This window comes from Mauremys reevesii, linkage group 5 (assembly GCF_016161935.1).
Source record: "Mauremys reevesii isolate NIE-2019 linkage group 5, ASM1616193v1, whole genome shotgun sequence".
Lineage (NCBI taxonomy): Eukaryota > Metazoa > Chordata > Testudines > Geoemydidae > Mauremys > Mauremys reevesii.
Window position 1 is genome coordinate 58,542,437 of NC_052627.1, and position 22,555 is coordinate 58,564,991.

General features: G+C 45.5%; 1 protein-coding gene and 1 long non-coding RNA gene across 4 annotated transcripts in view; one reads left to right on the top strand and one right to left on the bottom strand.

Moving 5' to 3' along the window:
- GATB (glutamyl-tRNA amidotransferase subunit B) overlaps nt 1-4,247 on the bottom strand; it is a 62,897-nt gene extending 58,650 nt beyond the window's left edge. Inside the window, exons 1-2 of one of the 3 annotated variants that reach the window (XM_039540022.1) lie at nt 3,520-4,236; nt 639-789 (exon numbers count right to left, since the gene is read on the bottom strand). In XM_039540022.1, coding sequence (XP_039395956.1) covers nt 639-789; nt 3,520-3,677 — 309 coding nt within the window. In that variant the 5' untranslated portion in view covers nt 3,678-4,236. Of the gene's footprint in view, nt 1-638; nt 790-3,519 lie in introns of all 3 variants that reach the window. The other 2 variants (XM_039540024.1, XM_039540023.1) reach the window with 2 other exon arrangements.
- Nucleotides 4,248-8,202: 3,955 nt separating this feature from the next.
- LOC120407174 overlaps nt 8,203-22,555 on the top strand; it is a 48,645-nt gene continuing 34,292 nt past the window's right edge. Inside the window, exon 1 of the long non-coding RNA XR_005599823.1 lies at nt 8,203-8,353. This is a non-coding gene — a long non-coding RNA (uncharacterized LOC120407174). The remainder of the gene's footprint in view (nt 8,354-22,555) is intronic.

The following is a 22,555-nucleotide window of genomic DNA, read 5'->3' on the forward strand; positions in this document are numbered from 1 at the left end:
AGGGGGCCCAGGAGCCCTGAGCTGCCAGGAGTGGTGGGTGCTGGATTCCCCTGCTCCCGGCAGCAGGTCTCGTCTCTCATCCCCCACCATGGGGCTCAGGCTTCAGTTATCCCCTGGTCAGGCCCCACCCAATTAGTCTGAGTAATTTTATTTCTTAAAGTATTTTAAAAGCATTTTAGCTTCTGTGAACTTTTGTTTATTACCCATGACCGGTGACTTTTACTAAAAATAACTGACAAAATCTTAACCTTACTCGTAGGATTTTATATGTCTTCTCACATTTAATGAGCTTCCAGTGCTTCATACTAACCAAATATATTAAAATTAACTAAAGTAACATTGCCATTCAAATACACCGACTTTGACAGCAAAAAGAAGTTGCCATTAATTCAATCTCTGCAAGAGGTATTCCTGAGTTAATTCCTCAGCGGGAGTTGTAACTTGATCACCATGGATATCTGATAGAGTAAGTACACAGAAAAGAAAATAGTGAAACAAAGTTTTAGAAAACAAAGAATGGTGCTAGAGACAAAGACTGTTAAGACGAACAAAAGATAAGAATTGTGCTTCAAAGTATCTGCTCAACAAAAAATGTTAAGATTCTCTTATGAGACAAATTAAGATGAAATGTAACTTACTGGTAAGGTCCCTGGTAGAGAAGCATCAAAGAAAGATACCAAAGAATTAGGTGGTGCTGCAAATTGGACTTGGGAGCCAGAGAAAAGCTTTGAGTTGGAACTGATCTGTGCATGAATTTCCAGACCCACCACTGCTACCCATGGAGCAACACTGAAAGAGAAGGGGAAAGTAAATATGATTAACATATACTCTATTAAACCTCCATAAACTTCTAAACACAAGACCAGAAAACCCTTGCAATACCATGTGGTAGCACTGCGCTGCTGATCCATAATAAATATTGAAGGGAAATATGAGGCAAACTTTTTCATTATATACAGGTAGAGGATGGTAAGTAGGAACAATTATATAAGAAGGAAAAAAATAAAGGTCTAAATCCATGAAATCTTACTCATATGAGTAGCATCAATGAGGCAAACCCACATGAGTAACAGCTTGCCTGATCAGCCTCCAATTTTATACCCAACAGAAATTATAAATATGAATTGTATTTCATGTACTTTGATAAGTCTCCAACAAACAGGTGGCATATCAATTATGTATACATTGTCAGCTAATCACTTGCAAGTTGGAAAAGGTTGTACTACATTAGCATAAACATTAGTAGTCTGATAATAAAGAAATCATAATTTCCATTGGAGAGCAACTGCTCTCTGAACATAGTCCACAAGAATGAGCTTCTACATATCATCTGAAAAGTAATTGCAATTCTCACATCCATAACCCTTATATAGGCAAGAGATGGGGGTCACTTTCACAGTGTGAATTGCTTGACTGTTTCTGTAAGTAATTATCTGGCCTTGTACAAATGAAATGACAGAAATATAGTATTTCACTGGTGAAGTCAGGTTTGTATAACAAGATACTAAAGCAATATTAAGTACCTAGATATAGTCGATAAGTGGGAAAAACATTGAACAAATACATCAAATGCAGCATTTCTTTCAAAAGTGAACACAATAAACTTGATCTGTCAAGACTTGAGTTCAGGGTTCTGTCTCTCTCCTTCAACCACTGACTACATCACTACCAAAAACTGAGTAATGGCATGGAAATACTGTCACTTAGGATTATTTTCAGGAATTTAAATAAAGTATTTTACAACAAATAGTTTTTCTCCATGTGTTGACTGAGATTACAAAATCATATTTGTAAAAGCAAGGTTCATTAGCTATGTTTCAGACATCAGGTAGAATATCTAAGGCCCTAAATCCAAAAACTCTTACAGGTGCTTAACTTTACTACTTTGAGAAATCCCATTGATTCCAGTGAAACCAGTGGGAACGAAATTAACAAGACAACTCATGATAGTAAAGTTAAGCACATGAGTAAGAGTTTGCATGATTAGGGCACCTAACTTTGCTTTCATTATTTATGCTGTTTTCTTTCTGCATTTATCTCAACAAGGAATCATATTGAACTGGCTTGTGGTGGCTTGGCAGGCAGTTACTTGTTTATGGTGGCTGCACTGTTATGCTCCAGAAGCTCAGGTTTCATTTAAAAAAAAACAATTAAGTACTGTATCTAGCTATTATGTTTGAAACCAATGATATTTGCCTGTATCTGCAGAAGACCTGAAACAATAGCTCTGATGAATGTGGACAGCTTGCACTCATGTGAACAGAATCTTAATTTTGAATCAATTATGTCAATTTTAATATCAACATTAAACTACTTCATTGCTGATCAAAGTACACACAAAAGTAGAGGTGTTATGAAATTACAAGTACCTGCACAATCTACTGAGAGTGGCATCTCATTTCTGTGTTGTGAATAGGTGGAAATTTAGACTACCTCACTTACCATCTCTCATTTTGACCTCTGATCTCAGTTCAGACTCTGAAAAACAACTGATCTGTTTAATTTGCATTTATAGCCTGTTTCTAATCAATTTCACATAATATACTACAATGTTTGGTTTGCAAACACTGCAGAAGAATGATTGCTTAAAATGATTTTTACTAGGATTTTCAAGTATTTAATGGAAATATTTCCATGACTCAAGTTTGGAAAAAGCTTATTTTTACCTAAATTTTGGGCATAATTTGACCTGAAAATATCCCCCAAAAATCTCCCTTCTAACATAGGGGTTTTTTTTCCCCAGAAGCTTTCTGCATTAAGGCCCTTATCCTGCATTCAGATGCACATAGTCAGAGCCTGGGTTTCCACTCAGGTGCAAAGGTCTCTACATGAACATCAGATTGTATCAGAGCTGCAACTTCCCTGAACAGGAAGAACCCACAATTCTGTACAGTGCTTTATCTATATTAGGTTTATCTAAGAAGCCAATCACTGTAACATGCAACTGCTCCCTGTGTTAAATAATGTTTAAATTATCAACTGGTGCAGGAAAAGCACAATCCCAAATTCAAATCCTGGCAGGTAGTGAGCTTCCAAAATCTCCTTTGATTCTTAAAGTTCTTAAAAACCATTTATTCTGGCAACAGGAATGAGATGTTCTAGTGTCTGATCTACTGGAACTGGTGGGAAATTGGGGAAAGGGAGGGGAAAACTTGGGTGGTGAAGTTATGAAACTGGAGGGGGAGGGGTACATAACTTGAGAGCTGATATTGGGAGTATCTGAGGAATATTAACGGGGCTGTGAAACTGTGGGGGAATCCAAATAAGGGCATGATATTGGGGAGTATAGCCGGGGGCGGGGAAACTGGGGCAGAAGTTCTAGGGTGGTGAGATGGGTACAGTGAAGAGTTAGGCTATTGGGCATAGTGTGTGTGCAGGGAACGCGGGCTCTGAAAACAGGACAGCAATATCCCGCAGGCGGAGCGATCGGGGTGCGCATGGGCGGGACCGAAACCTATCAGCCTTGTAGCCACGCACTCCGCGCTAGGCTATCGCTACCCCCAGTAACCTGCGCCTTACCCGCGCTCTCCCGCAGGACTTTTCACCGTTTTCCGGCCAGAAGCGATGGGCCCTGGGGCCTGCGCCCTTCTCCGGCTCGGTCCACTGTGCAGGGCGGCGACATCCCCGGCTCTGCAGCGCGGAGCTAGAAGGGAGCGCCGCAGTATGGAGGCCGCCATCTTGTTCTAGGCACGTGATGGATCAGCTGACCCAGCCGCGGCTGCGGCGCCTCCTGGGAAATGTAGTCTCTCCGGGGAGAAATTGCGGGGCGGAGAGGGGCAGGGAAAACTACAACTCCCGCCAGGCCAGGCGAAGCCAACTGCTCCTGTTCCTGCCCTACTCCTCTGCTCTGGAGTCCCGCGGGGAGGATGAAGGGTGTTGGTTGTTCCCATGGCTGGCGACCCAGGGTTGTGTCTCTGCTGGAGGAGGCACCTCACCTGATGCATAAGCAGTCGCCGCCCCGCTACCCAAACTGAGATTTGGATCCAGAGCTCCAAAGCTCAGGAGCCAAGAATTTGGGACTTAACAGTACAGATATGGGGCCAGTCGGGCTCCAGCTGCTCGCAAAGTTCACATCCAGAAACCTGGCCCATCTCCTGTTAAACGTTTGCAAATACGGGGACTTCACTTTGAAAAGGTTGTGCATCATAAATTCTCATCATCTCTCTCTCCCTCTGGCCTTCTATCACTGATCAGCTGCAAATCGGCATCCTCCTACTCTGAGCCCACACTCAGCTGCTCTGGATTGTTATCATCTCTGGGCAAGGGCCAGTCTAATGAAACTGTGTTTTATAATCAAAGGCCTCCTGGCCCATAAGATTGCCAGTTAACCCCTCTCAAAGGACAGTTTCACACGGTGCCAAAAGACATTAGTGCATTGCATCAAAACATCTTGCTGTAACATTAAGAGGTTTCACAAGCCTTGATACTTGATTTTACAGTGCTTGCAGTATGCAGGCTCATCCTATGTAAAATAACAGCAATCCTGGAGATCCTAGAACAGAAGGCAATCCCAATACCTTGATTTTATTTATAGTTATGTACTTAATTTAAATCACTTAAACACTGATAATTCAAGCTGCTCTGTGGCTAACCCCTGGCTCCACACAGGCAAAGATAGACTAACTTGTGCATGGGCCTTACATTGCCAGTCTTTGGGGGAAGTCATGTCATTTCTCTCTGCCCCTCCCACCCTGTGTCCATCTTGTTTGTTTAGATTATAAACTCTTTGGGATGGATTGTTTTACTACATGTAAGCTAGCACAATAGGGCCATGATCAGGGTAGGGCCTTGAAGGCTACTGTAATACAAATAAATAATAACAAAAATCGTCCATTGTCACATACTTATGCAAACATCACAGTTGCTAGTTATACAGCTACAGGGCATGGAGAATAGAATTAACAACTCTGTTCTAGATCACAGGCCTGTGGAGCTTAAATGGGAATAGTCATTAGCTGTTGTTTATATCATTTTTTGTAGGCCAACTGCTAGGAAAAGAGAATCAGTCACAAACATTTGAGCAGGTCTGATTTCATCCAGTAGAGGACAGTGGTGCACATAGACACCAGCTAGTATTTTGCAACCCTTATGCCTCTCATCTTGCCAAACCTCAAAATAGAATGCAAGGAAGTTGTGACTGCAAAAAGCTCAGAAAACCGTGGAGGGTAAATTATTTAGCAAAGATAGCATGTTCTATTCTTTTGATTCCATAGTTCTGGTTTTTATATATAAATAATTAAAAAGTGAGGTAGTGAGATGAGAAGGATATTAATTAATTTTAAGAGAGAGCTGAACAAATTTATGAGTTCTGTTGTATGATAGGATTGGTTGTGACGGTGAGGGGCAGGGCTCAACAGGCTTACTTCCAGTTTATGTCTTATGTTCCTAAAGCTCATGCTTCAGGCTTTCAGCCAGCCACTGGCAGGGTCAGGAAGGGATTTCCCTCCCCCCACCAATGCATTCTGGGAAGGTTTTTTTTTCTAACTGATTGCCATTGCATAAGTGGGATCAGGAAAGAATTTCCCCCAGGTCAGATTGACAGTGACCTTAGAGGTTTTTTGCTTTCCTCTGTAGTGTAAGTACAGGTCACTTACCCAGATTATCTGGGTATCTCTCAGTTAATCATTTCCCTGCCACTGTGGGAGCCTCGGGCTCTCAAACACCTTGATCCCAGCTATTCTCCTGGGGACTGTAATACTTTGGACTCGTTTCAGTTGGGCTTAATGTGTTGGAACTACCTGGTATGGGTGGTCTGTAATGTGCAGGAAGTCAGATTAGATGATCCCTTCTGGCCTTAAATCCTGTGACCCTAGCTCTAGCAGATTTCTCCCTTTTGAGTATATAATTGAAAAAGGGAAGGGTCCACTTAATTGGAATGAAAAGGGCCTCCACCTTCCACATCTAAACAACCTTATCATCCCTCCAGAAAAACTCAGTGGCTTTTTCACTTAAATAGTTTTGGAAAAGACCCAGTCTTTGTGCTTCAAGCTGCCCCACACACCCTCTTACTTCCTTTCCCAGAAAATCCCATTTTTTAAAATCTTTCTGATTGGCCCTCTTTCATGCACACAATGCTGGTCAGTTGCTGGCAAGCAGGGAATAACTGTCTTTCCCAGCAGATTGCTTTGAGGTAAAGGGCTTCGTGTTTTTTGTTCCTTTGGACCCTAGTCAGTGACATACACTTTACAGTGTGTTTATAGATCATGTCCTGCCTTGGAACAGCAGGGTATCTCCAGTGTTGCGTAAAGACTCGCATGACAGTAGATCTGTACTAACCATGTAGGCTTCCCTATTGGTGAGAGCCCAAGGGACAGTTTTCTGTGAATCTGAACTTATTACTATTGGAATGTAGCTGATGCCTCAGAGGAAACTGGAATTTCATGTAGGACAAAAGCCGTACTTAGTGTATCATCTAAACCATACACACCCACTTATTTGAAAGAGGATCTTCCTGAATTTCAGTTTAGAGAGTTTGACCGCTCTAAATTTTGCTTTCTTGTAAGCTATGTTTAGCATGCGTTCTTATCCCTTTTGTGGACTGGGAGATCTCCCTGTAGCGTATCAGGGAATGGGGTATTCAGGCCCAAGTATTTGTTGGATGGCTCACAGGCTGTCTGCAGTGTCTTATTTCAGCATGTGGAATAAAAACAGGCAGGAGCTTCTGTTATATTCTGAAGTGGAGGGTGTGGCTTTTGGAAGAGTGGATCCCTTGTCTATTGAAAACCAAATATCCTACAAGGAAAAGGAATGAAGATGATTATTCAGTATGGAAACCAACTATAGTAAGGAATGTTTTCAGGCTTCTATAGCTCCTAAACCCACACCTGTATCTTGTTTTTCTCTACAGGTATAACAAGGAAGACTCTCCTCACATCCTGCAATTTTCAGCTAGTAGGTACAAGGATTTTTCATAGCAGATCAGACCATGGTCCAACTCATCATGCTTCCTGCAGTGACCGATATTTTTTGCCACCTTCTTCTAAAGTAAAAAAAAAAATAGTTAACCAATTAGGCAATATCTTATATTAGGAGAAGGGAGGGAGGGCATTTTTTTCCTGACCACAGCAGATAAGCAGCTAAAACAGTTGCCTTCTATGATCCACTAAGCAAGTCTCTGGATGTATGCACACATGCTTAGGTAGGTGGGTGGTATGGGCCTCCAGGTTTGAGGGGATCTTCTAACAAAGCATGGAAGAGTAGAGCAATAAACGAAATAGTATTCTTTACTGTGGCGGTGAGTGCCTCTCAGTTTGTTTTATTAAAAGTGCTACTACTGATCATAAAAAGGTGCCAAGCTAACCTAAGGCAAAAATCTAACAAATATATTGGCCATCAAATAATATACAATAAACACAACACTAACAAAAAAGTCAGAAGGTGGGTTAAGTAGTCCTCACAGGCTGTGTCATAGGATGTGCCTATGGCACGAAGATCCCTGGCCTCACCCTGCAGCAGTTCTATGCGGACTTTTACGTTCCAAATGAACGTGTCAGGGTGGGTGGGTGTATATTTTGTATTTGAGGTTAATTTAACTTAGTAGGAAATAAGATCATTGGCTCCATCCTTTAATTATCTGAGTGCTGTTTTTAATAGGTTGAAGGCCCTGCAATTTGCATTCTATGCAACCCTAAGTTTGGAAAATAATATCTGGCAACCGTAGAAGATAATCGCCTGTGACACAATGCCCTCCTTATGTTTCAGTTTACTTGGATAGGGCAAAGGTACTGTTGTCCTCACTGCACCTGTGGAAGCCGTCAGACTATTCCCTATGGTCAAATTCACAGATGGCATAAGTGGGCACAGATCCACTGTTTTCACTCAACAATGAGTAGAGCTTCAGCCATATCTAACCTAGTATCTCTGCTAACCAAGTAGAACCAAACACCCCTCTTCCTGCAGAAAGGTATTCAAATATTGTGGGCATAGGGATGTTTTTCCAGCATCTTTAGCAGTACTGAAGCTCTTTCTTCTCTTTCACTAAGTTACTTGACATGCACAATTTTTGCATTTCTTCATCTCGTGAGCTTTTACTGCTTTTTGACATGATTTCCAGCTGACATCCATTCCTTTTAATGGGAAACCCAAGGTATTTTCAGGGTGACCACACCCTATGGTAGTGGTCCCATGTTTAAAGGTCTTTGAGCTAAAATACTGTAAGTAACTCAGGAACCATATCAGATTTATATTTAGGTACTACACAGTTTTCCAGGAAGCTATATTTTGATATAGCAGAGTCAGTGACCAAAGTGGACAAATTACAGAAACATTAATTAATTTGTTTTGTGATCCTCATGAGTTCCTGAAGGAACACATAAAAGGAAGCGATCTAGAGTTTCAGCGGATACAAATATTTGTAAGTATATCAGGTCCTTTTAAGTCTCAGTTGTAGTGGTATCTGCATAAGAGAATCCTTTAATAATGTCTTCACATTCCTTATTTTCTGTCTGTTTTTTCCTCTCCCCATTTTTCATTTTGTGTATTGAAAGGAGAAGGTGTGTGGAGGATTTGAAGACACTCTTTTTCTCCTCTTTCCTTATATTTTGCTAGTATTTTTGTTTATTTCTCCCCCTTCCTTATTTTTAACTGTAGTTGCAAAGAGCTGTTATTGGTAACTATGTCTGAGACCTCATATATTTCCTAAATTAAGAGCAACAACTCTTGTTACAACTCTTGTTTCAGACTATGACTTGATATATAAGGTCAAAGCTATAAGATTTCAGCAGCATATGGTTTCATATAACACAGGCCTAGATCAAGAACTTCCTCCTATGACCCCCTGGATATAAGGGAAAACACTAAGTGCTATTATACAAGGCACAAGTCTAAATCATAACCTTTCATTGTTTCTAAAGCCACTGTGACACAGTCCTATGGCTTATCATATCTATTTATTTTCAGACAAACTATACCATCCAAACTACATTTGAAATATGAATTATCTATCACAACATCCTTTCAAATTATTCAGAGCTTCAGTTTCATGTGCTCACTTCAGTTTTAAGATTCCAGCTGACAACCTCACCCAAGGAGAAAATAGACACAAAGACCAATACTAAGTTTGTTTACGACGAAAAATTCCACTGATCCCAGAAATACACATCAAAGTGTTTTCACTGTGTTAAAAATGACTGTGTCTCATATGAAATAGGTGGGGGAACTGTTTGAAAGAGTTGTTAAGCAACACAATACTTGTGGTAAGCCCATTATAATAATGGCATTATTTTAGTCTAAAATTATTTTTTTAATTACAAACTTTAAAAATAGTCTCAAGAGTTAAATCCCAGTCCAGTGCTGTTTTTCATAGAGGAATTTTTGTAAAATGCAGGATTATTTATAGGTTACAAGCACTTCAAGAGGTTACATTATAAAAGAAAATGATACTCTAGAGGTTTAGCACTGTGCTGATGAGTCTGCCTTTATTGTACTTAACACAGATGATTGCTTTTAATCTTCTGAAGCAATAAGAAATGAGAATTAAAAACTCTTGACCAGTTGCAATGTTCTGATTATTTGTTGTTGTTTTTTTAGTAGAATAAGGTAAAATGAAGGAAAAGAGCAAATTCTGAAAATGAACCGAATAGGTGTTTGTAATAATGCATCATCACCTCATGGACACCCCCCTCATCTCTGGTTGCAGCATTGCATAGGGCCTTTCTTTGGCATCCCACCCTACTGGGTTCTCCCTCAGCCTTCATCTTCCCTCTTTGGGTATTCTGTGGCTTAGCCCTTCAGCCAATCACATGAAGTCTAAACCCCTTCTGAGTAACACAAATAAGTCCAAATGAAAGTTCAAACAAATCGTCAAACTAATATCACTTCCGCCCCTCTAAGGAACCACTCTCTTGGGTTTGTCTACACAGCATTTTGGAGTGAGCAAGACGGAGGCTGGGTGGACAGACTTGGGCTAGCAGGACTCATGCTAGGGCTCTAAAAATAGCCTTATAGACAGCACGTAGAAGTTGTGGCTTGGGCTCTGAAACCTAGAAAGGGGAGCGGTCTTACACCTTCCTGTTATTTGCTTTTCCTCTTACAAATCCTTGTGTCTGTCTTTTTGGTGTTTAAGTTACACCATCTTTGATTCCTAAGGCCAGATCCTCAGTTTGTGTAAATTGAAGTAGCTCCTTTGACTACAGTGAATTCTGTGGAGCTTTACCAGTTTACACCAGCTGTGGATCTAGACCACACTGGCTTACACTGACTCCCCACTGAGTAACTAACATAACCATTGTCAGCAGCTTTGAACCTGGCCCCAAGGATTTTAATTGCACTAAAAGATTCCCTTACTTATGACCTTAGGAGGCAGGAGTATAAAGTCACTTGTCCTTCTCCTTCAGGAAGGCGCACTGATTTTGATGCATACTATATAATTTATTTATATTGGACACGTGTTTGATAACTTTGCGGACATAGTTAGTGGGCATTGTAATCGAGAGGTGTAAACAGGGCTCTCCTAAGAACAAAGAGAGAATGATAAAGCTCTTGACCAAGCTTCTTGAAGCTACTCCTTTATTCTGCAAGTTCCACCTACAGGCTTTTCCCCCACCACCCAAAATCAGGTGCTCAGATACCACAGTGATGACTGGGGTATAAATGCCTAGAAAGATAGATTAGCTGGACAGACAGCATTTTCACCCAGATACAGAAAAGCTTATCAGTTTCTCATCTAGATAGTGGCTACTTCATAGCCATGATGTGTAGGCCTGTTTACTCTAATTCATCATCCAAAGAATTTATTTGTATGAATATTTGAGTTTGTATGAATGGTTCCAGATGGACAGCTCTGAGCAACAAGCTCCTTTGTTTAGCTACAAAACAGGTACAGCATGGAAAACATCCTCCTCCATGTTGTCCTAAATCCTTAACTGGCGACATCATCTCCATAGCCCTTGGTCTTTATGCTGAAACTGCCAACTAGTGCAAAGAGTGGTGGTTTTTGTAATATGAACTGCTGTCCACTGACAATAGAGTCATTTCACATAGGCTATTGAGCAGCCGTCAGATGGTAAGAACTTTCAGCACCTTTTGGCCTGGTTTTGAACCGAGGTAAAAGTTTCTGTTTGAAAATTTGGCCCCATTGGAAGTTTTTCCATTAACTTAAATGGGGCCAGGATTTAACCCTCTATATTTTGATACTGCTCCCTTGAGCCTTTCAGTCCACCCAGTTTATTGGTACCCAGAGCATAATCCCCTTCATCCATGTACCAGATAAACTAACAAATCAAACATAGCTGTACCTCCATTCAAAAGAGTAGTTATGCCCCTAACTGTGCTGTTTCTCCAGTATTGTGGGCTCTTATTAAATTTCCATTTTCATACCACAGTAAGTAATAAACACAAGTATGTCCTCAATGCCTGGTACGCCATGCAGCCTTCCACTCTCCAGTTGCCTCTGCACTCCATGTTTAACATTAAGGTTTTGCTGCACAATAATTGGTTTTGGTGAAAACCTCTATGTAGGCTCTAGTGGCTGCTAGCGAATTTCTTCTTCTCCAAATATGGTGTGTTGTCGAGAAGGCTGATGATGCCCATGCCCCTCCAGTGTTCCCATGAAGGTGCTCTCTGGTCTACATAGTAGCAGAGAACGTGGAGAAAGGAGCATAGATCTCAGGCATTACTATGGGACAAACCCAGAGATGCCATCGTACACCTTTACCAGCACTCAAACTACTGTGGTTAACATCAGGAGGAGGAGATAAGGGAACATATTACTGTAATAGATACAGTACAAGGTACATCCACTCATGAATTTTAATGGTTTAAAGGGAGAGGAAAGGAGAGACAAAGGGAAGAGGGACATGGAAAAGGATACCAGAGGTGGCTTCGTTGGCTCAGAAATTATCTTGTAAGTCCTAAAACATGCTATAAGATACAAACTCTTTAGCTCTAGCTCCTGCAGCAATCATTGGACCAATCTTACAGACTTTATTTACACAAAACTCTCGTTAAAGTCCATGGGAGTTTTGCGAGAGCAAGGTTTGCAGGATCAGCCTTGTCACACAGAGAAACTGCCAATTAGAGGATTGGGCCAAAAGAAATATGATGAGGTTCAACAAGGACAAGTGCAGAGTCCTGCACTTAGGACGGAAGAATCCCATGCACTGCTACAGACTAGGGACCGAATGGCTGGGCAGCAGTTCTGCAGAAAAGGACCTAGGGGTTACGGTGGACGAAAAGCTGAATATGAGTCAACAGTGTGCCCTTGTTGCCAAGAAGGCTAATGGCATTTTGGGCTGTATAAGTAGGGGCATTGCCAGCAGATTGAGGGATGTGATCATTCCCCTCTATTCAGCACTGGTGAGGCCTCATTTGGAGTACTGTGTCCAGTTTTGGGCCCCACACTACAAGAAGGATGTGGATAAATTGGAGAGAGTCCAGCGGAGGGCAACAAAAATGATTAGGGGGCTGGAGCACATGACTTATGAGGAGAGGCTGAGGGAACTGGGATTGTTTAGTCTGCAGAAGAGAAGAATGAGGGGGGATTTGATAGCTGCTTTCAACTACCTGAAAGGGGGTTCCAAAGAGGATGGATCTAGACTGTTCTCAGTGGTAGCAGATGACAGAACAAGGAGTAATGGTCTCAAGTTGCAGAGGGAGAGGTTTAGGTTGGACATTAGGAAAAACTTTTTCACTAGTAGGGTGGTGAAGAACTGGAATGGGTTACCTAGGGAGGTGGTGGAATCTCCTTCCTTAGAGGTTTTTAAGGTCAGGCTTGACAAAGCCCTGGCTGGGATGATTTAGTTGGGTTTGGTCCTGCTTTGAGCAGGGGGTTGGACTAGATGACCTCCTGAGGTCCCTTCCAACCCTGAGATTCTATGATTCTATGTCTGCTGGCTCATACTGAATTCCTTGCATGTGCTGCAGGATAGTGTTAAGCAAAGATGAAATAGAAACTTCAAAGATTATCCAATTTATTAAATGCTCCAATATGTGCAAAGCAGGAACATCTCCTAAATGTTTGGCTTCAGACTGCAATTTACCAATCAGTTACTGGAACTGAACCACTTCAATGTCACACCAGTTACTGATTGATAGGTTAATAAGTTTCTACACCGAGAATCTTGTTCCCATAATTGGAGATTTAAGGGCAAATCTCAGATCATGTAAAATAATAACAGTGCTTAATCTTTTCCCCCTTCCTCCTCACCCGACCCCTACACCTTTCTCCCTTTAATATAGCAGAAAAGGGAAGCATCACAATGACAGATACATTTTGTGTGCTGATGTATAACTCTTCATATGACTGTTGCCCTCAAGGCAGCACAAAATTTTCAACCTTTTATAAGTAATAAAACTGGAAAGCAGATGCATTTTGATACTAGATTTAACAAATACCAATCCAAGGCCAAAATACTAAGTCAAGAGCTAAATATGCCCTAAATATTTAGAGCCAGATCCTACTCCCATTTAAGTCAATAGGAACTTTGCAGTGGGGGCAGCAGTGGGCTCCCAATGATGTTTATTAGTTTTGGGTTTTCCTTCACATTTGTTCATTAGAAAACAGGGGCTGGGGTTTTAAATAGTGAAAATAACCTGCCCCCTTCACATGGTTTTCAGACTACCCAGGGGAAGTCTCCTTCTTGTTGGCTAGCTTCCCACCTCCTGGGAAGAACTGTAGCAGGAGGCAGACAGAAGTCTGGCCCCTCCTGTCAGGAGCACAGAGATTTTCCATACAGAAGGGGGGAAAGGGAGCAGCCAATGCCATTTTCACAAGAGGGGTATGAGAGAAAGGAGCAAAATAAACCCAGCAGCTCAGGGTGGCTCTGCTCCCTCCTCTCCCACTGTGAAAAAATGGGATAGTTCCTGTCTACTCCTCCTTTCTCCTCTCTAATGCTGAATTCCTTCTGGAGCTGCCTTTCAGATGTGGGGCTGGGAGGCAAGGTTAGTGCAGAATTGTGGGGCTGGTAGCTGTGGCAGCTTTGAGAGCTGGGAGCACAAAATTCGCTCATTTGGGGCTGGGGATTCAGAGTCATTATGGGGAAAGGAACACAAAATTAACTGATGTAGGGATGCAGTGACCAAAACTATATGTCTCAGTATAAATGTTCAACACCATTTTTCACAAAGAGTGGAGCTGGGCAGGGGGACTTCAAAAATCAAAAGAAGTCTCAAAAAACATCATTAAATGTACACTTAATGTTAAAATACAGTACCACTTATTGGTGAAGGTGGAACCTACACCAATTATAATATGATATAAATTGAGCAAGTTGAATTACAATGTAGCCACTTTTATCATGTACAGATTATTTTTGACAAGTTTATTAATTGCATGTGTCCAATTAAGCTATTCATTTTACAACATATCTATTCACAAGGTGTCTGTGTTTTTAGCTTAGGCGTTCAGGGTCTGACTTTTCACTGCTTTGCCCATATGTACTATGAATGCATCAGAATGGTAGTTTTCAGTAGTGACAACCCCAAGTATTAAAAAAATAATGAGTCAAGCTCCCTCCCCCCAAAAATCATAAAATGGCCTAAAAATCATGGGACTTTAAAAAATAAATGCTGGGTTCTTTTTATTTGCCTTCTGGTTTTTGAGCCACATTTTTTCAAGGTCTTCTCTGCATTTATGAAGGATGGAAACTACTTTAAAAAAAATGAAAGCTGAGAGTCTCATGTAATATAATATGACTCCAGGAGCTGGGGCCTGAAGTAAAACAAGAAATTTCACAAGATTCATAACAATCATGAGAAATGGAAATCAGAGAATTTTACCCCCACTTTGCAAAAGGTGTAATTTACTACACCAGGGTAAAGTAAATGGCTACACAAGGTAGTGGAATATCAGAACTTCAGTATAACTCCCAGACTGGACCCAGGTATAGTCAGTTGGTAATAGAATCTGTTGATTTACTACAGCCTGGTCTACACTACAGAGTTAGGTCAATGCAAGGTAGCTTACGTTGACCTAACTGTGGAAGTGTCTACACTTTAATTTCACTCTCACCAATGTAACTGCCCTGCTATACCAACTTAATAATTCCACCTCCACGAGTAGCATAGAATCAAGGTCAATATAATTAGATCGATGAATGTCCGTGTAGACCAGTGGTCTCCAGAGCCGCCCAGAGGGGGGAGCAAGTTGGGCAATTTGCCCCAGGCCCCAAGCCCCACAGGAGCCCCCACAAGAGTTTTCAGGGGCCCCCACAAGAGTTTTTGGCGGGTCCTTCAGCGCCGCTGCACAACCGGAGCAAGTGAAGGACCCGCTGCCGAAGACCCGGAGCTTCTTCTGCTCCGGGTCTTCGGCAGCAGTTTGGCGGTGGGTCCTTCACGCACTCCAGGACCCACCGCTGAAGTGCCCCCAAGACCTGGAGCGGAAGGACCCCCGTCACCGAAGACCCCAGGCCCCCTGAATCCTCTGGGCGGCCCTGGTGGTCTCCAACCTTTTTAAGCACAAGATCACTTTTTGAATTTAAGTGCAACCCAAGATCTATCTCAAAGAAAATGTAGAAATAACAATAATCACTCAAACCCAAACACCCTTGCCCTGCCCCTGTCCTGCCCCTTCCCTGAGGCCACGCCCTTGCCCGCTCCTTCTCTAAGGCCCCGCTCCATTCACTCCATCCCCCCCCCTCTTTCGCTCGTTCTCACTTTCACTGGACTGGGGCAGGAGGTTGGAGTGCAGGAAGGGGTTCAGGGTGCAGGCTCTGGGAGGGAGTTTGGGTGTAGGAGAGGGCTCAGGGCTGGGGCGGAAGGTTTGGGTAAAGGACGCAGTGCTAGCTCTGGAAGGGGCTCAGGGCTCGGGCAGCGGGTTGAGGTGCAGGCTGTAGGCTCTGGGAGGGGGCAGGGGGTTGGGGTGAAGGAGGGGATGCAGGGTGCGGGCTCTGGCAGGGAGTTCGGGTGCAGGAGAGGGTGTGGGAGGGGACTCAGGGCTGGCGCCAGGGGTGGGGTGCAGGAGAGGGTGTGGCTTCTGTGAGGGAGTTTGGGTGCGGGGGGGTGTTCAGGGCTGGGGCAGAGGGTTGGGGTGCAGGAGGGGTTCCGGATGCGGGCTCCAGCTGGGCGCTGCTTGCCTTAGGTGGCTCCTGGGTGGCGGTGCAGCAGAGCTAAGGCAGGCTCCTTGCCTGCCTGCCCTAGCCCCGTGCCCTTCTGGAAGTGGATGGCATGTCCGGCAGTGGCTCCTGGGGGGGAGGGGCAGGTGGCTCTGCATGCTGACCCCTGCGGCTCCCATTGGCCGTGATTTCCCATTTCCGGACAATGGGAGCTGCAGAGCAGTGCCTGAAAGCGAGGGCAGTGCGCAGAGACCCCCCTTGCCCCTCCCCCCCCAGGAGCTACTGCCAGACATGCCAGCTGCTTCCGGGAGCGGCGCAGGGCCAGGGCAGGCAGGGAGCCTACCTTAGCTCCACTGCACCACCAGACTGTTCAATCTCCCACTTTGTCTGCAGGAGGGTTGGCAACTCTAGACTCTGACCGAGATCGATTGTCAGAGGTTCCAGGATCAACCAGTCGATCATGATCGACTGGTTGGTGACCACTGGTATAGACACTGCATTGCTTACAGTGACTGTTACTGGCTTTCAAGAGTCATCCTACAATGTTCCACACTGACAGTACAATCAATACAAGCAGTCTTGGTGAGGACGCGCACCATCGACACAAGGAGCAAAGGGTAGACACGTACAAGTAATGTAATTACGGTGGGGCCTGTATGACAATGTAAGTTAGGTCAACTTAATTTTGTAGCGTAGACATTGTCTGATACTGATGTTACTCAAAAGCCACAAAAACATTCATTTGAGTAGTATATAGAAAATGATAGGAATGGGATGAATCTGCTTTTCTGTAGGCAGCAAATATAGTACAACACTAAAGAGTCAAAGGGCTCAAGGATGCCTGAAGCCTGCCATAATCAGGGGTTTGGTTGAGAAAAGAGCCAGTTGTATAGAGTAAATAGACTTAAGGGTTAAGAGCCAAAGAATACTAAACTGCTCATCAGGTATTTGTCACCTGAGTGATCAGTGGAGCAATATGGAACTCGCACACAATCAAGTGGCTAATTATACCAGAAATTTAAACTCCAGGGGCCAATTTGATGATCCTAGTGTAGTAGTTTACACAACCTGACCCTTGGATCACAGTGGTGAATTCACCAGGGAACATGACAGGAGATCAGTGTTGCCTCTATGGCTATGTCCACACTTTGAGCTGGGGCTGTAATTCTCAGTTTGAGGAGACATACTTAGCTCTGTTAGAGCTAGCATGCTAAAAACAGAGCATAGCCATGGCAGTGCAACTTGAAGGAGAGGCTAGCCACCCCAGGCCTTGTCTACACTACCAGGGTGAGTCGACCTAAGTTACACTACTCTAGCTACATGAACAACCAGTGGTGCAAGTAGAATTAATTTCTTACTGGTACGCTGCACCAGCTAAATGGGGCGGGGGGGAAGTGACCTCCCCATGTGACCCCCCCCTTACATGACTCCTCATGTGATCCAGCCCAGGGCCCTGCGAACTCCCCCCTCCCCATGCCCATTATTCATCCTACGTTACCTGTACCTGCCCTCAGCCCTTCCATGCAGCTGCGTCTCCTGAGTCCTGTCCAGGGTCTGTATGGCAGCCAGGGCCTTCCTTACCCATATGCAAAGTACGCAGCTGCATGCTGCTCCAGCCCCTGCGCCACCTCTTCCCAATGGCCCCCGCCCCTGCTCTGCCCTAGACCTGCCTCTTCCCACCCTTGCTCCGCCCCAGCCCTGCCCCCACCCCACCCCTTCCCCAAAGCTCCCCTGAGGACCACAGCAGGGTTGGGGTGGAGCAGGGGCGGGACTCACCGGTGGCAGGAAGTGCAGCGACCTGGCCCCAGCTGCGCCACCGGTGAGTGCTGGGGGGAAGTTCCCCCTGACTCCCCAAGCCAGCCCCCCTGCTGTGGAGGCCTGGGGCCCCACACAGCCCCCCCACGGGAGGGGGCATAGGGCCCCAGAATGGCTAGGGATGGCCATGACAGCAGCCCCACCGGAGGACAGGGCTGGGGATGGTACAGCCATGCTGGAGGAGCTGCCAGCATGGGGTTCTGCTCCTTTTGCCGCTGCAGTTCCTGGGAGAACCCTGCCCCGGGCTCTTCTGGGAACCACAGCGGCAAAAGGAGCAGAACATCAGGCAGCCCCACGCCAGCAGTTCCTCCCGTGTGGCTGTGCCATCCCAGCCCTGTCCTCCAGCGGGGCTGCTGTACAGACCCCGGACAGGAGACGTGGGCATGCAGCTGTGTAGAAGGGCTGGGGGCAGTACAGCTGTGCCAGAGGAGCTGCCAGCGGCCCCATGTTTTGCTCTTCCTGTGTCTTTCCGATACGGCATACTGGCTATAAATAGCTTATTGATACGGTGTACCGGACCGTACCACCCTACTTGCACCACTGTGAATAATGTAGCTGGAGTCGATGTGCTTAGGTCGACTTACCCTGGTGTCTTCACTGCGCTGCGTCGATGGGAGACACTCTCCGGTCGACTTACCTAACACTTCTTGGGGAGCTGGAGTACGAGGGTCAACCAGAGAGTGCTCTGCCATTGACTTAGTGGGTCTTCACTAGACCCGCTAAATCAACCCCTGCTGCATTGATTGCAGCAGCGTCGATCTCCTGGTAGTGAAGACAAGCCAATCACGTACCGATCCGAGACACTAGGCATTACTTGGGTAGCTAGCAGGTCCTGCCTCTATTTTTAGCCCACTAATTCAATCAACGCTAGCATAGGCATGTCTACCCAAACTGGGAATTACACCTCCAGCTCCAAGTGTAGACATACCCTTAATCACCCCTTCTCCTATCCCCCAGTACAGGGGGGTCATGTGTTAACAAGGCATAGTCAGGACATAGCAGTGCCCCATCGATCCTTGGAGTCTGTGGGCATATGTCAGAGCTGCTGGGTAACTCTCAAACTGCTCTAACTTTCCCTGGGGAATTGGGGCAGTGCAGATCAGCCCCAGGATCTGGATGCTACAAAAGTAGCTTAAAGCCACTTTTATCCTGCTCATTTAAACCAAAAGATCTGGGCTTCAATATTTGTCATCTGTCCCATTCCTCTCTGAATTTTAGCAAGAGATGGGTAGTTTATTTCAACTGTAAAAAGGGCTCCTGAAATATCAGCTTACTGAGTTAACTGCAGGAATAGTCTAGAAAATAAATAATCTATAATTGAGATGTAAATTTAACAGCATTCCCCCTCCCCCCCAACACACACTTTATTCAAAGCAAAGCACAAAGTTACGATAGCTCTGGACTCACTACATTACATTATATATTCACATTATTCCCTACTCTATCATACATTATCTTTGGGCTTCTTGTTGTGACAGGCTATCTGCAGTGGGTCCACCTTTCTGTCTACAATTGCTTTGGTGCAGGCAGCATGACTGCACACTCAGTAGAAGGTGTGGAGTTCTATACTCTTGGTATAAGCAAATTCCAGATGAGACAGACTTAGCATAAGTCCCTAGCTAGGCAGGAAAGGCTCTCTTTAGGCTGCTGCCTTCAGACAACAGTGATTTTGGTTTGAATCTCAGCAACAGTAGTACACATTAGGGTAGCTCCTCAGCTGCAATAAGGCACCTTCATGGTGTTCTGGCAGCTCAAAGCATTCAGCTTAGGTTATTGGCTATGTGGGAAGTCCCTGGGTATAAGAGAATTCCCAGGTGGTGGAAACTGAGGCGAAGACTCCCAACCCTGGTGTAGGGAATGTACTGGGGGTTTGAAGCAGGTGAAGCTAGAGCATCGCTGTGGTCTGGCAGTATATGGCTGTCGAACATCTCCGTAGGGGGAAATTGCAGCCAGATGTAATTTAGAGCTGTCCTGAGACTTTAGTGTGTTTACAAAAGAATTCATTTTCAATGAGGAGATGTCTCAAATTCTTTGTGTGGGTTTAAACTCATGTTTTTTCTTTGAAAAGAAAGAGTGGGGGATAGTATAGACCTATACTATCACCACTTACCAAACTAGACTCATGGCTTTGATAACATAACCTATGTTCCTTTTTACAATTAGGCTTCTTCTTAAAATGTGAGTGGTTTTCATGCTCTGTCTTCTTCAGGTTTGCTTGTCCTTGGGAGACAGAAGCAGTAACTTTCTGGAAATCTCTTTGATTATCTCTAACATTTTGTAACGTAACTAGCTAAGAGTATGTATTGTTATATTTCTGAGCATCCTGGGTGTGACATTCCTGTAGTTATATATCAATATTCCACAAAGGTGCAAACAAGTTTGTAATGTGTTAAAAAGTTATATTTTATCATAATGTTTGCATCAATATTGAGGTCTCTCCCCCACACTCCAGGGCCGCCCAGAGGATTCAGGGGGCCTGGGGTCTTTGGCGGCAGGGGAATTGCCGCTGAAGACCCGGCACTTCGGCGGCGGGTCCCGGGGTGGAAGGACCCCCCCGCTGCGGGTCTTCGGGGCACTTCGGAGGTGGGTCCCGGAGCAGAAGGACCCCCCTGCTGCCAAATTGCCGCCAAAGACCTGGAGCGGAAGAAGCTCCAGGGGCCCGGGCCCTGCGACAGTTTTCCAGGGCCCCCGGGGCGAGTGAAGGACCCTGCTCTAGGGGCCCCAAAAAACTCTCGTGGGGGCCCCTGCGGGGCCCGGGGCAAATTGCCCCACTTGCCCCTCCTTCTGGGCGGCCCTGCCACACTCTAGTGATGCCGGTGTAGTTTCACTTTCGCATAAAAGTGGCGTAACGGATTAGAATCGTGTCCAGAGAGTCCGTTCATTGGACAGTGGATTTGGTTGCCTCTGCTCTAATATCTAATGCAAGTTACCAAACAACACTTGGCTTCCTTAGTCCTTGGGACACATCCTGCAAGACTGCAGAGCTGTCACAGCTATTACTGTAGCTTTAGTACTGTAATTATGAATTGTGTACTACCAGAGTACAAGATGCAGTATTTCAACAACTAAGTTTTCAAAGATTGTTTTAATCATATGTTCAGTTTTGTCACAGTCTTTATATACAGTATCACTGTAATCGATCGCGCCGGGGCTCGACCCTCCTGAGGGCAGGAGGGGAGCTACCCCGACTCACTCCACGTCTTCTGTGGAACCAGCTGAATAATAGTCAACAGTGTTAGGAAGCTCAGACCCTCTGGTGCAGGGCTGAGCGGCAATGCAGTACACTAAGCTCAGGCCCTTTGGTGCAGGGGCTGAGCAGCAGACAAAGTCAGGAAGCTCAGGCCCTTTGTGGCAGGGGCTGAGCAGTAACTAGTACAGGAGGCTCAGGCCCTTGGTTGCAGGGGCTGAGCAGAAAACAAAGTCAGGAAGCTCAGGCCCTTTGTGGCAGGGGCTGAGCAGAAAACAAAGTCAGGAAGCTCAGGCCCTTTGTGGCAGGGGCTGAGCAGTAAATAGTACAGGAGGCTCAGGCCCTTGGTTGCAGGGGCTGAGCAGCAAACCGTACAGAAAGCTCAGGTCTCTAGACCGGAGCGGTGGGTTGAGGGGGAAGACTGCCACCCACGAGTGGGGTGGCAGGGGGGACACAGGCCCACCCACTCCACTGTGTCCCAGCCCGGGGCCCTGGCAGCGGCTATCACCGCTGCTGGTCAGTGGGGTCCTGACCGCAACACACTGACATCGGCACTTTGGTGCCTGCAGCCTGACAGGGGTCGCCTACCCCCGGGCTACTTTCCATTTCCCCCTCAGGGCCTACCTCGTCAGTTGCACTGGGTCCAGGCCAGTCAATAAGCATAGGCTCCTCGGGACCAGGGCTTGGTGGCAGGTCTGGCAGCTGCTCGGGGAAGTCCGGCCAGGCCTGCTCAGGCGGCTCCTCCGGGTAACAGCAGGGGTGGGGAAGCTCCGGCGGCTCCTCTTCGTAGGGGGTGCGGGGGAGTTCCAGCGGCTGCCCCCAGTACCTGTCACGGGGAAGCTCCGGCGGCTCCTCGTCGTAGTGGGCGCGGGGAAGCTACGGCCAGTCAGAACAGCTGCCTCGGGTCCTGGAGGGTTCCCAGTCAGGAGCTCCCGCCGGCACGTCTGCTCCCAGCGGTGGCTGGGCTCTGACTAAGCTCTGCCAGCCGGCTTTTCTACTTCCTGTCCCGCCCCTTGACTTCCGGGGGGCGGGGACTGGTGGTGGTGGCTCCGCCCACTTGGGTGTCTGTAAGGGAGCTCCCTCCTCAGGGCAGGAGGGGAGCCACGCCGACTCACTACAATCACTTAGTTCTTTCACAACATTTTACATCTTCACATCACTGCACTAACATTTATTAATCATTAATTCATTAGTTAAGTGTTCATTAGCATAAGCAAACATTTCAGGCTGGATTCATTGTCCGTGTAATGGGTGATACAATTATTTAGATGTCGGCAAAATTATTTTCTGGGGTTATTTAAGTGAGAGGGAAATGTAATTGCACACTGGGGCAATTCATTGCTAGTGTTGCTATGGTTTACATCCCAGTAGACAGAGGGGAAGTGCTGGCAGGGAAAGAGGCTTGGTTTCTGCAAGTTAAGGTGTGTGCACCTTTCATTGCTCATGCAGTGCTGGTGTAAGGATGGCCAATTTTTCTCAGTTAAGGCTCTGATCCTGCAACTGCATCCAGGTTGGTGGATCCCTGCACCTACATAGATCCCCATTCACTCAGCTCTGGTGGCCA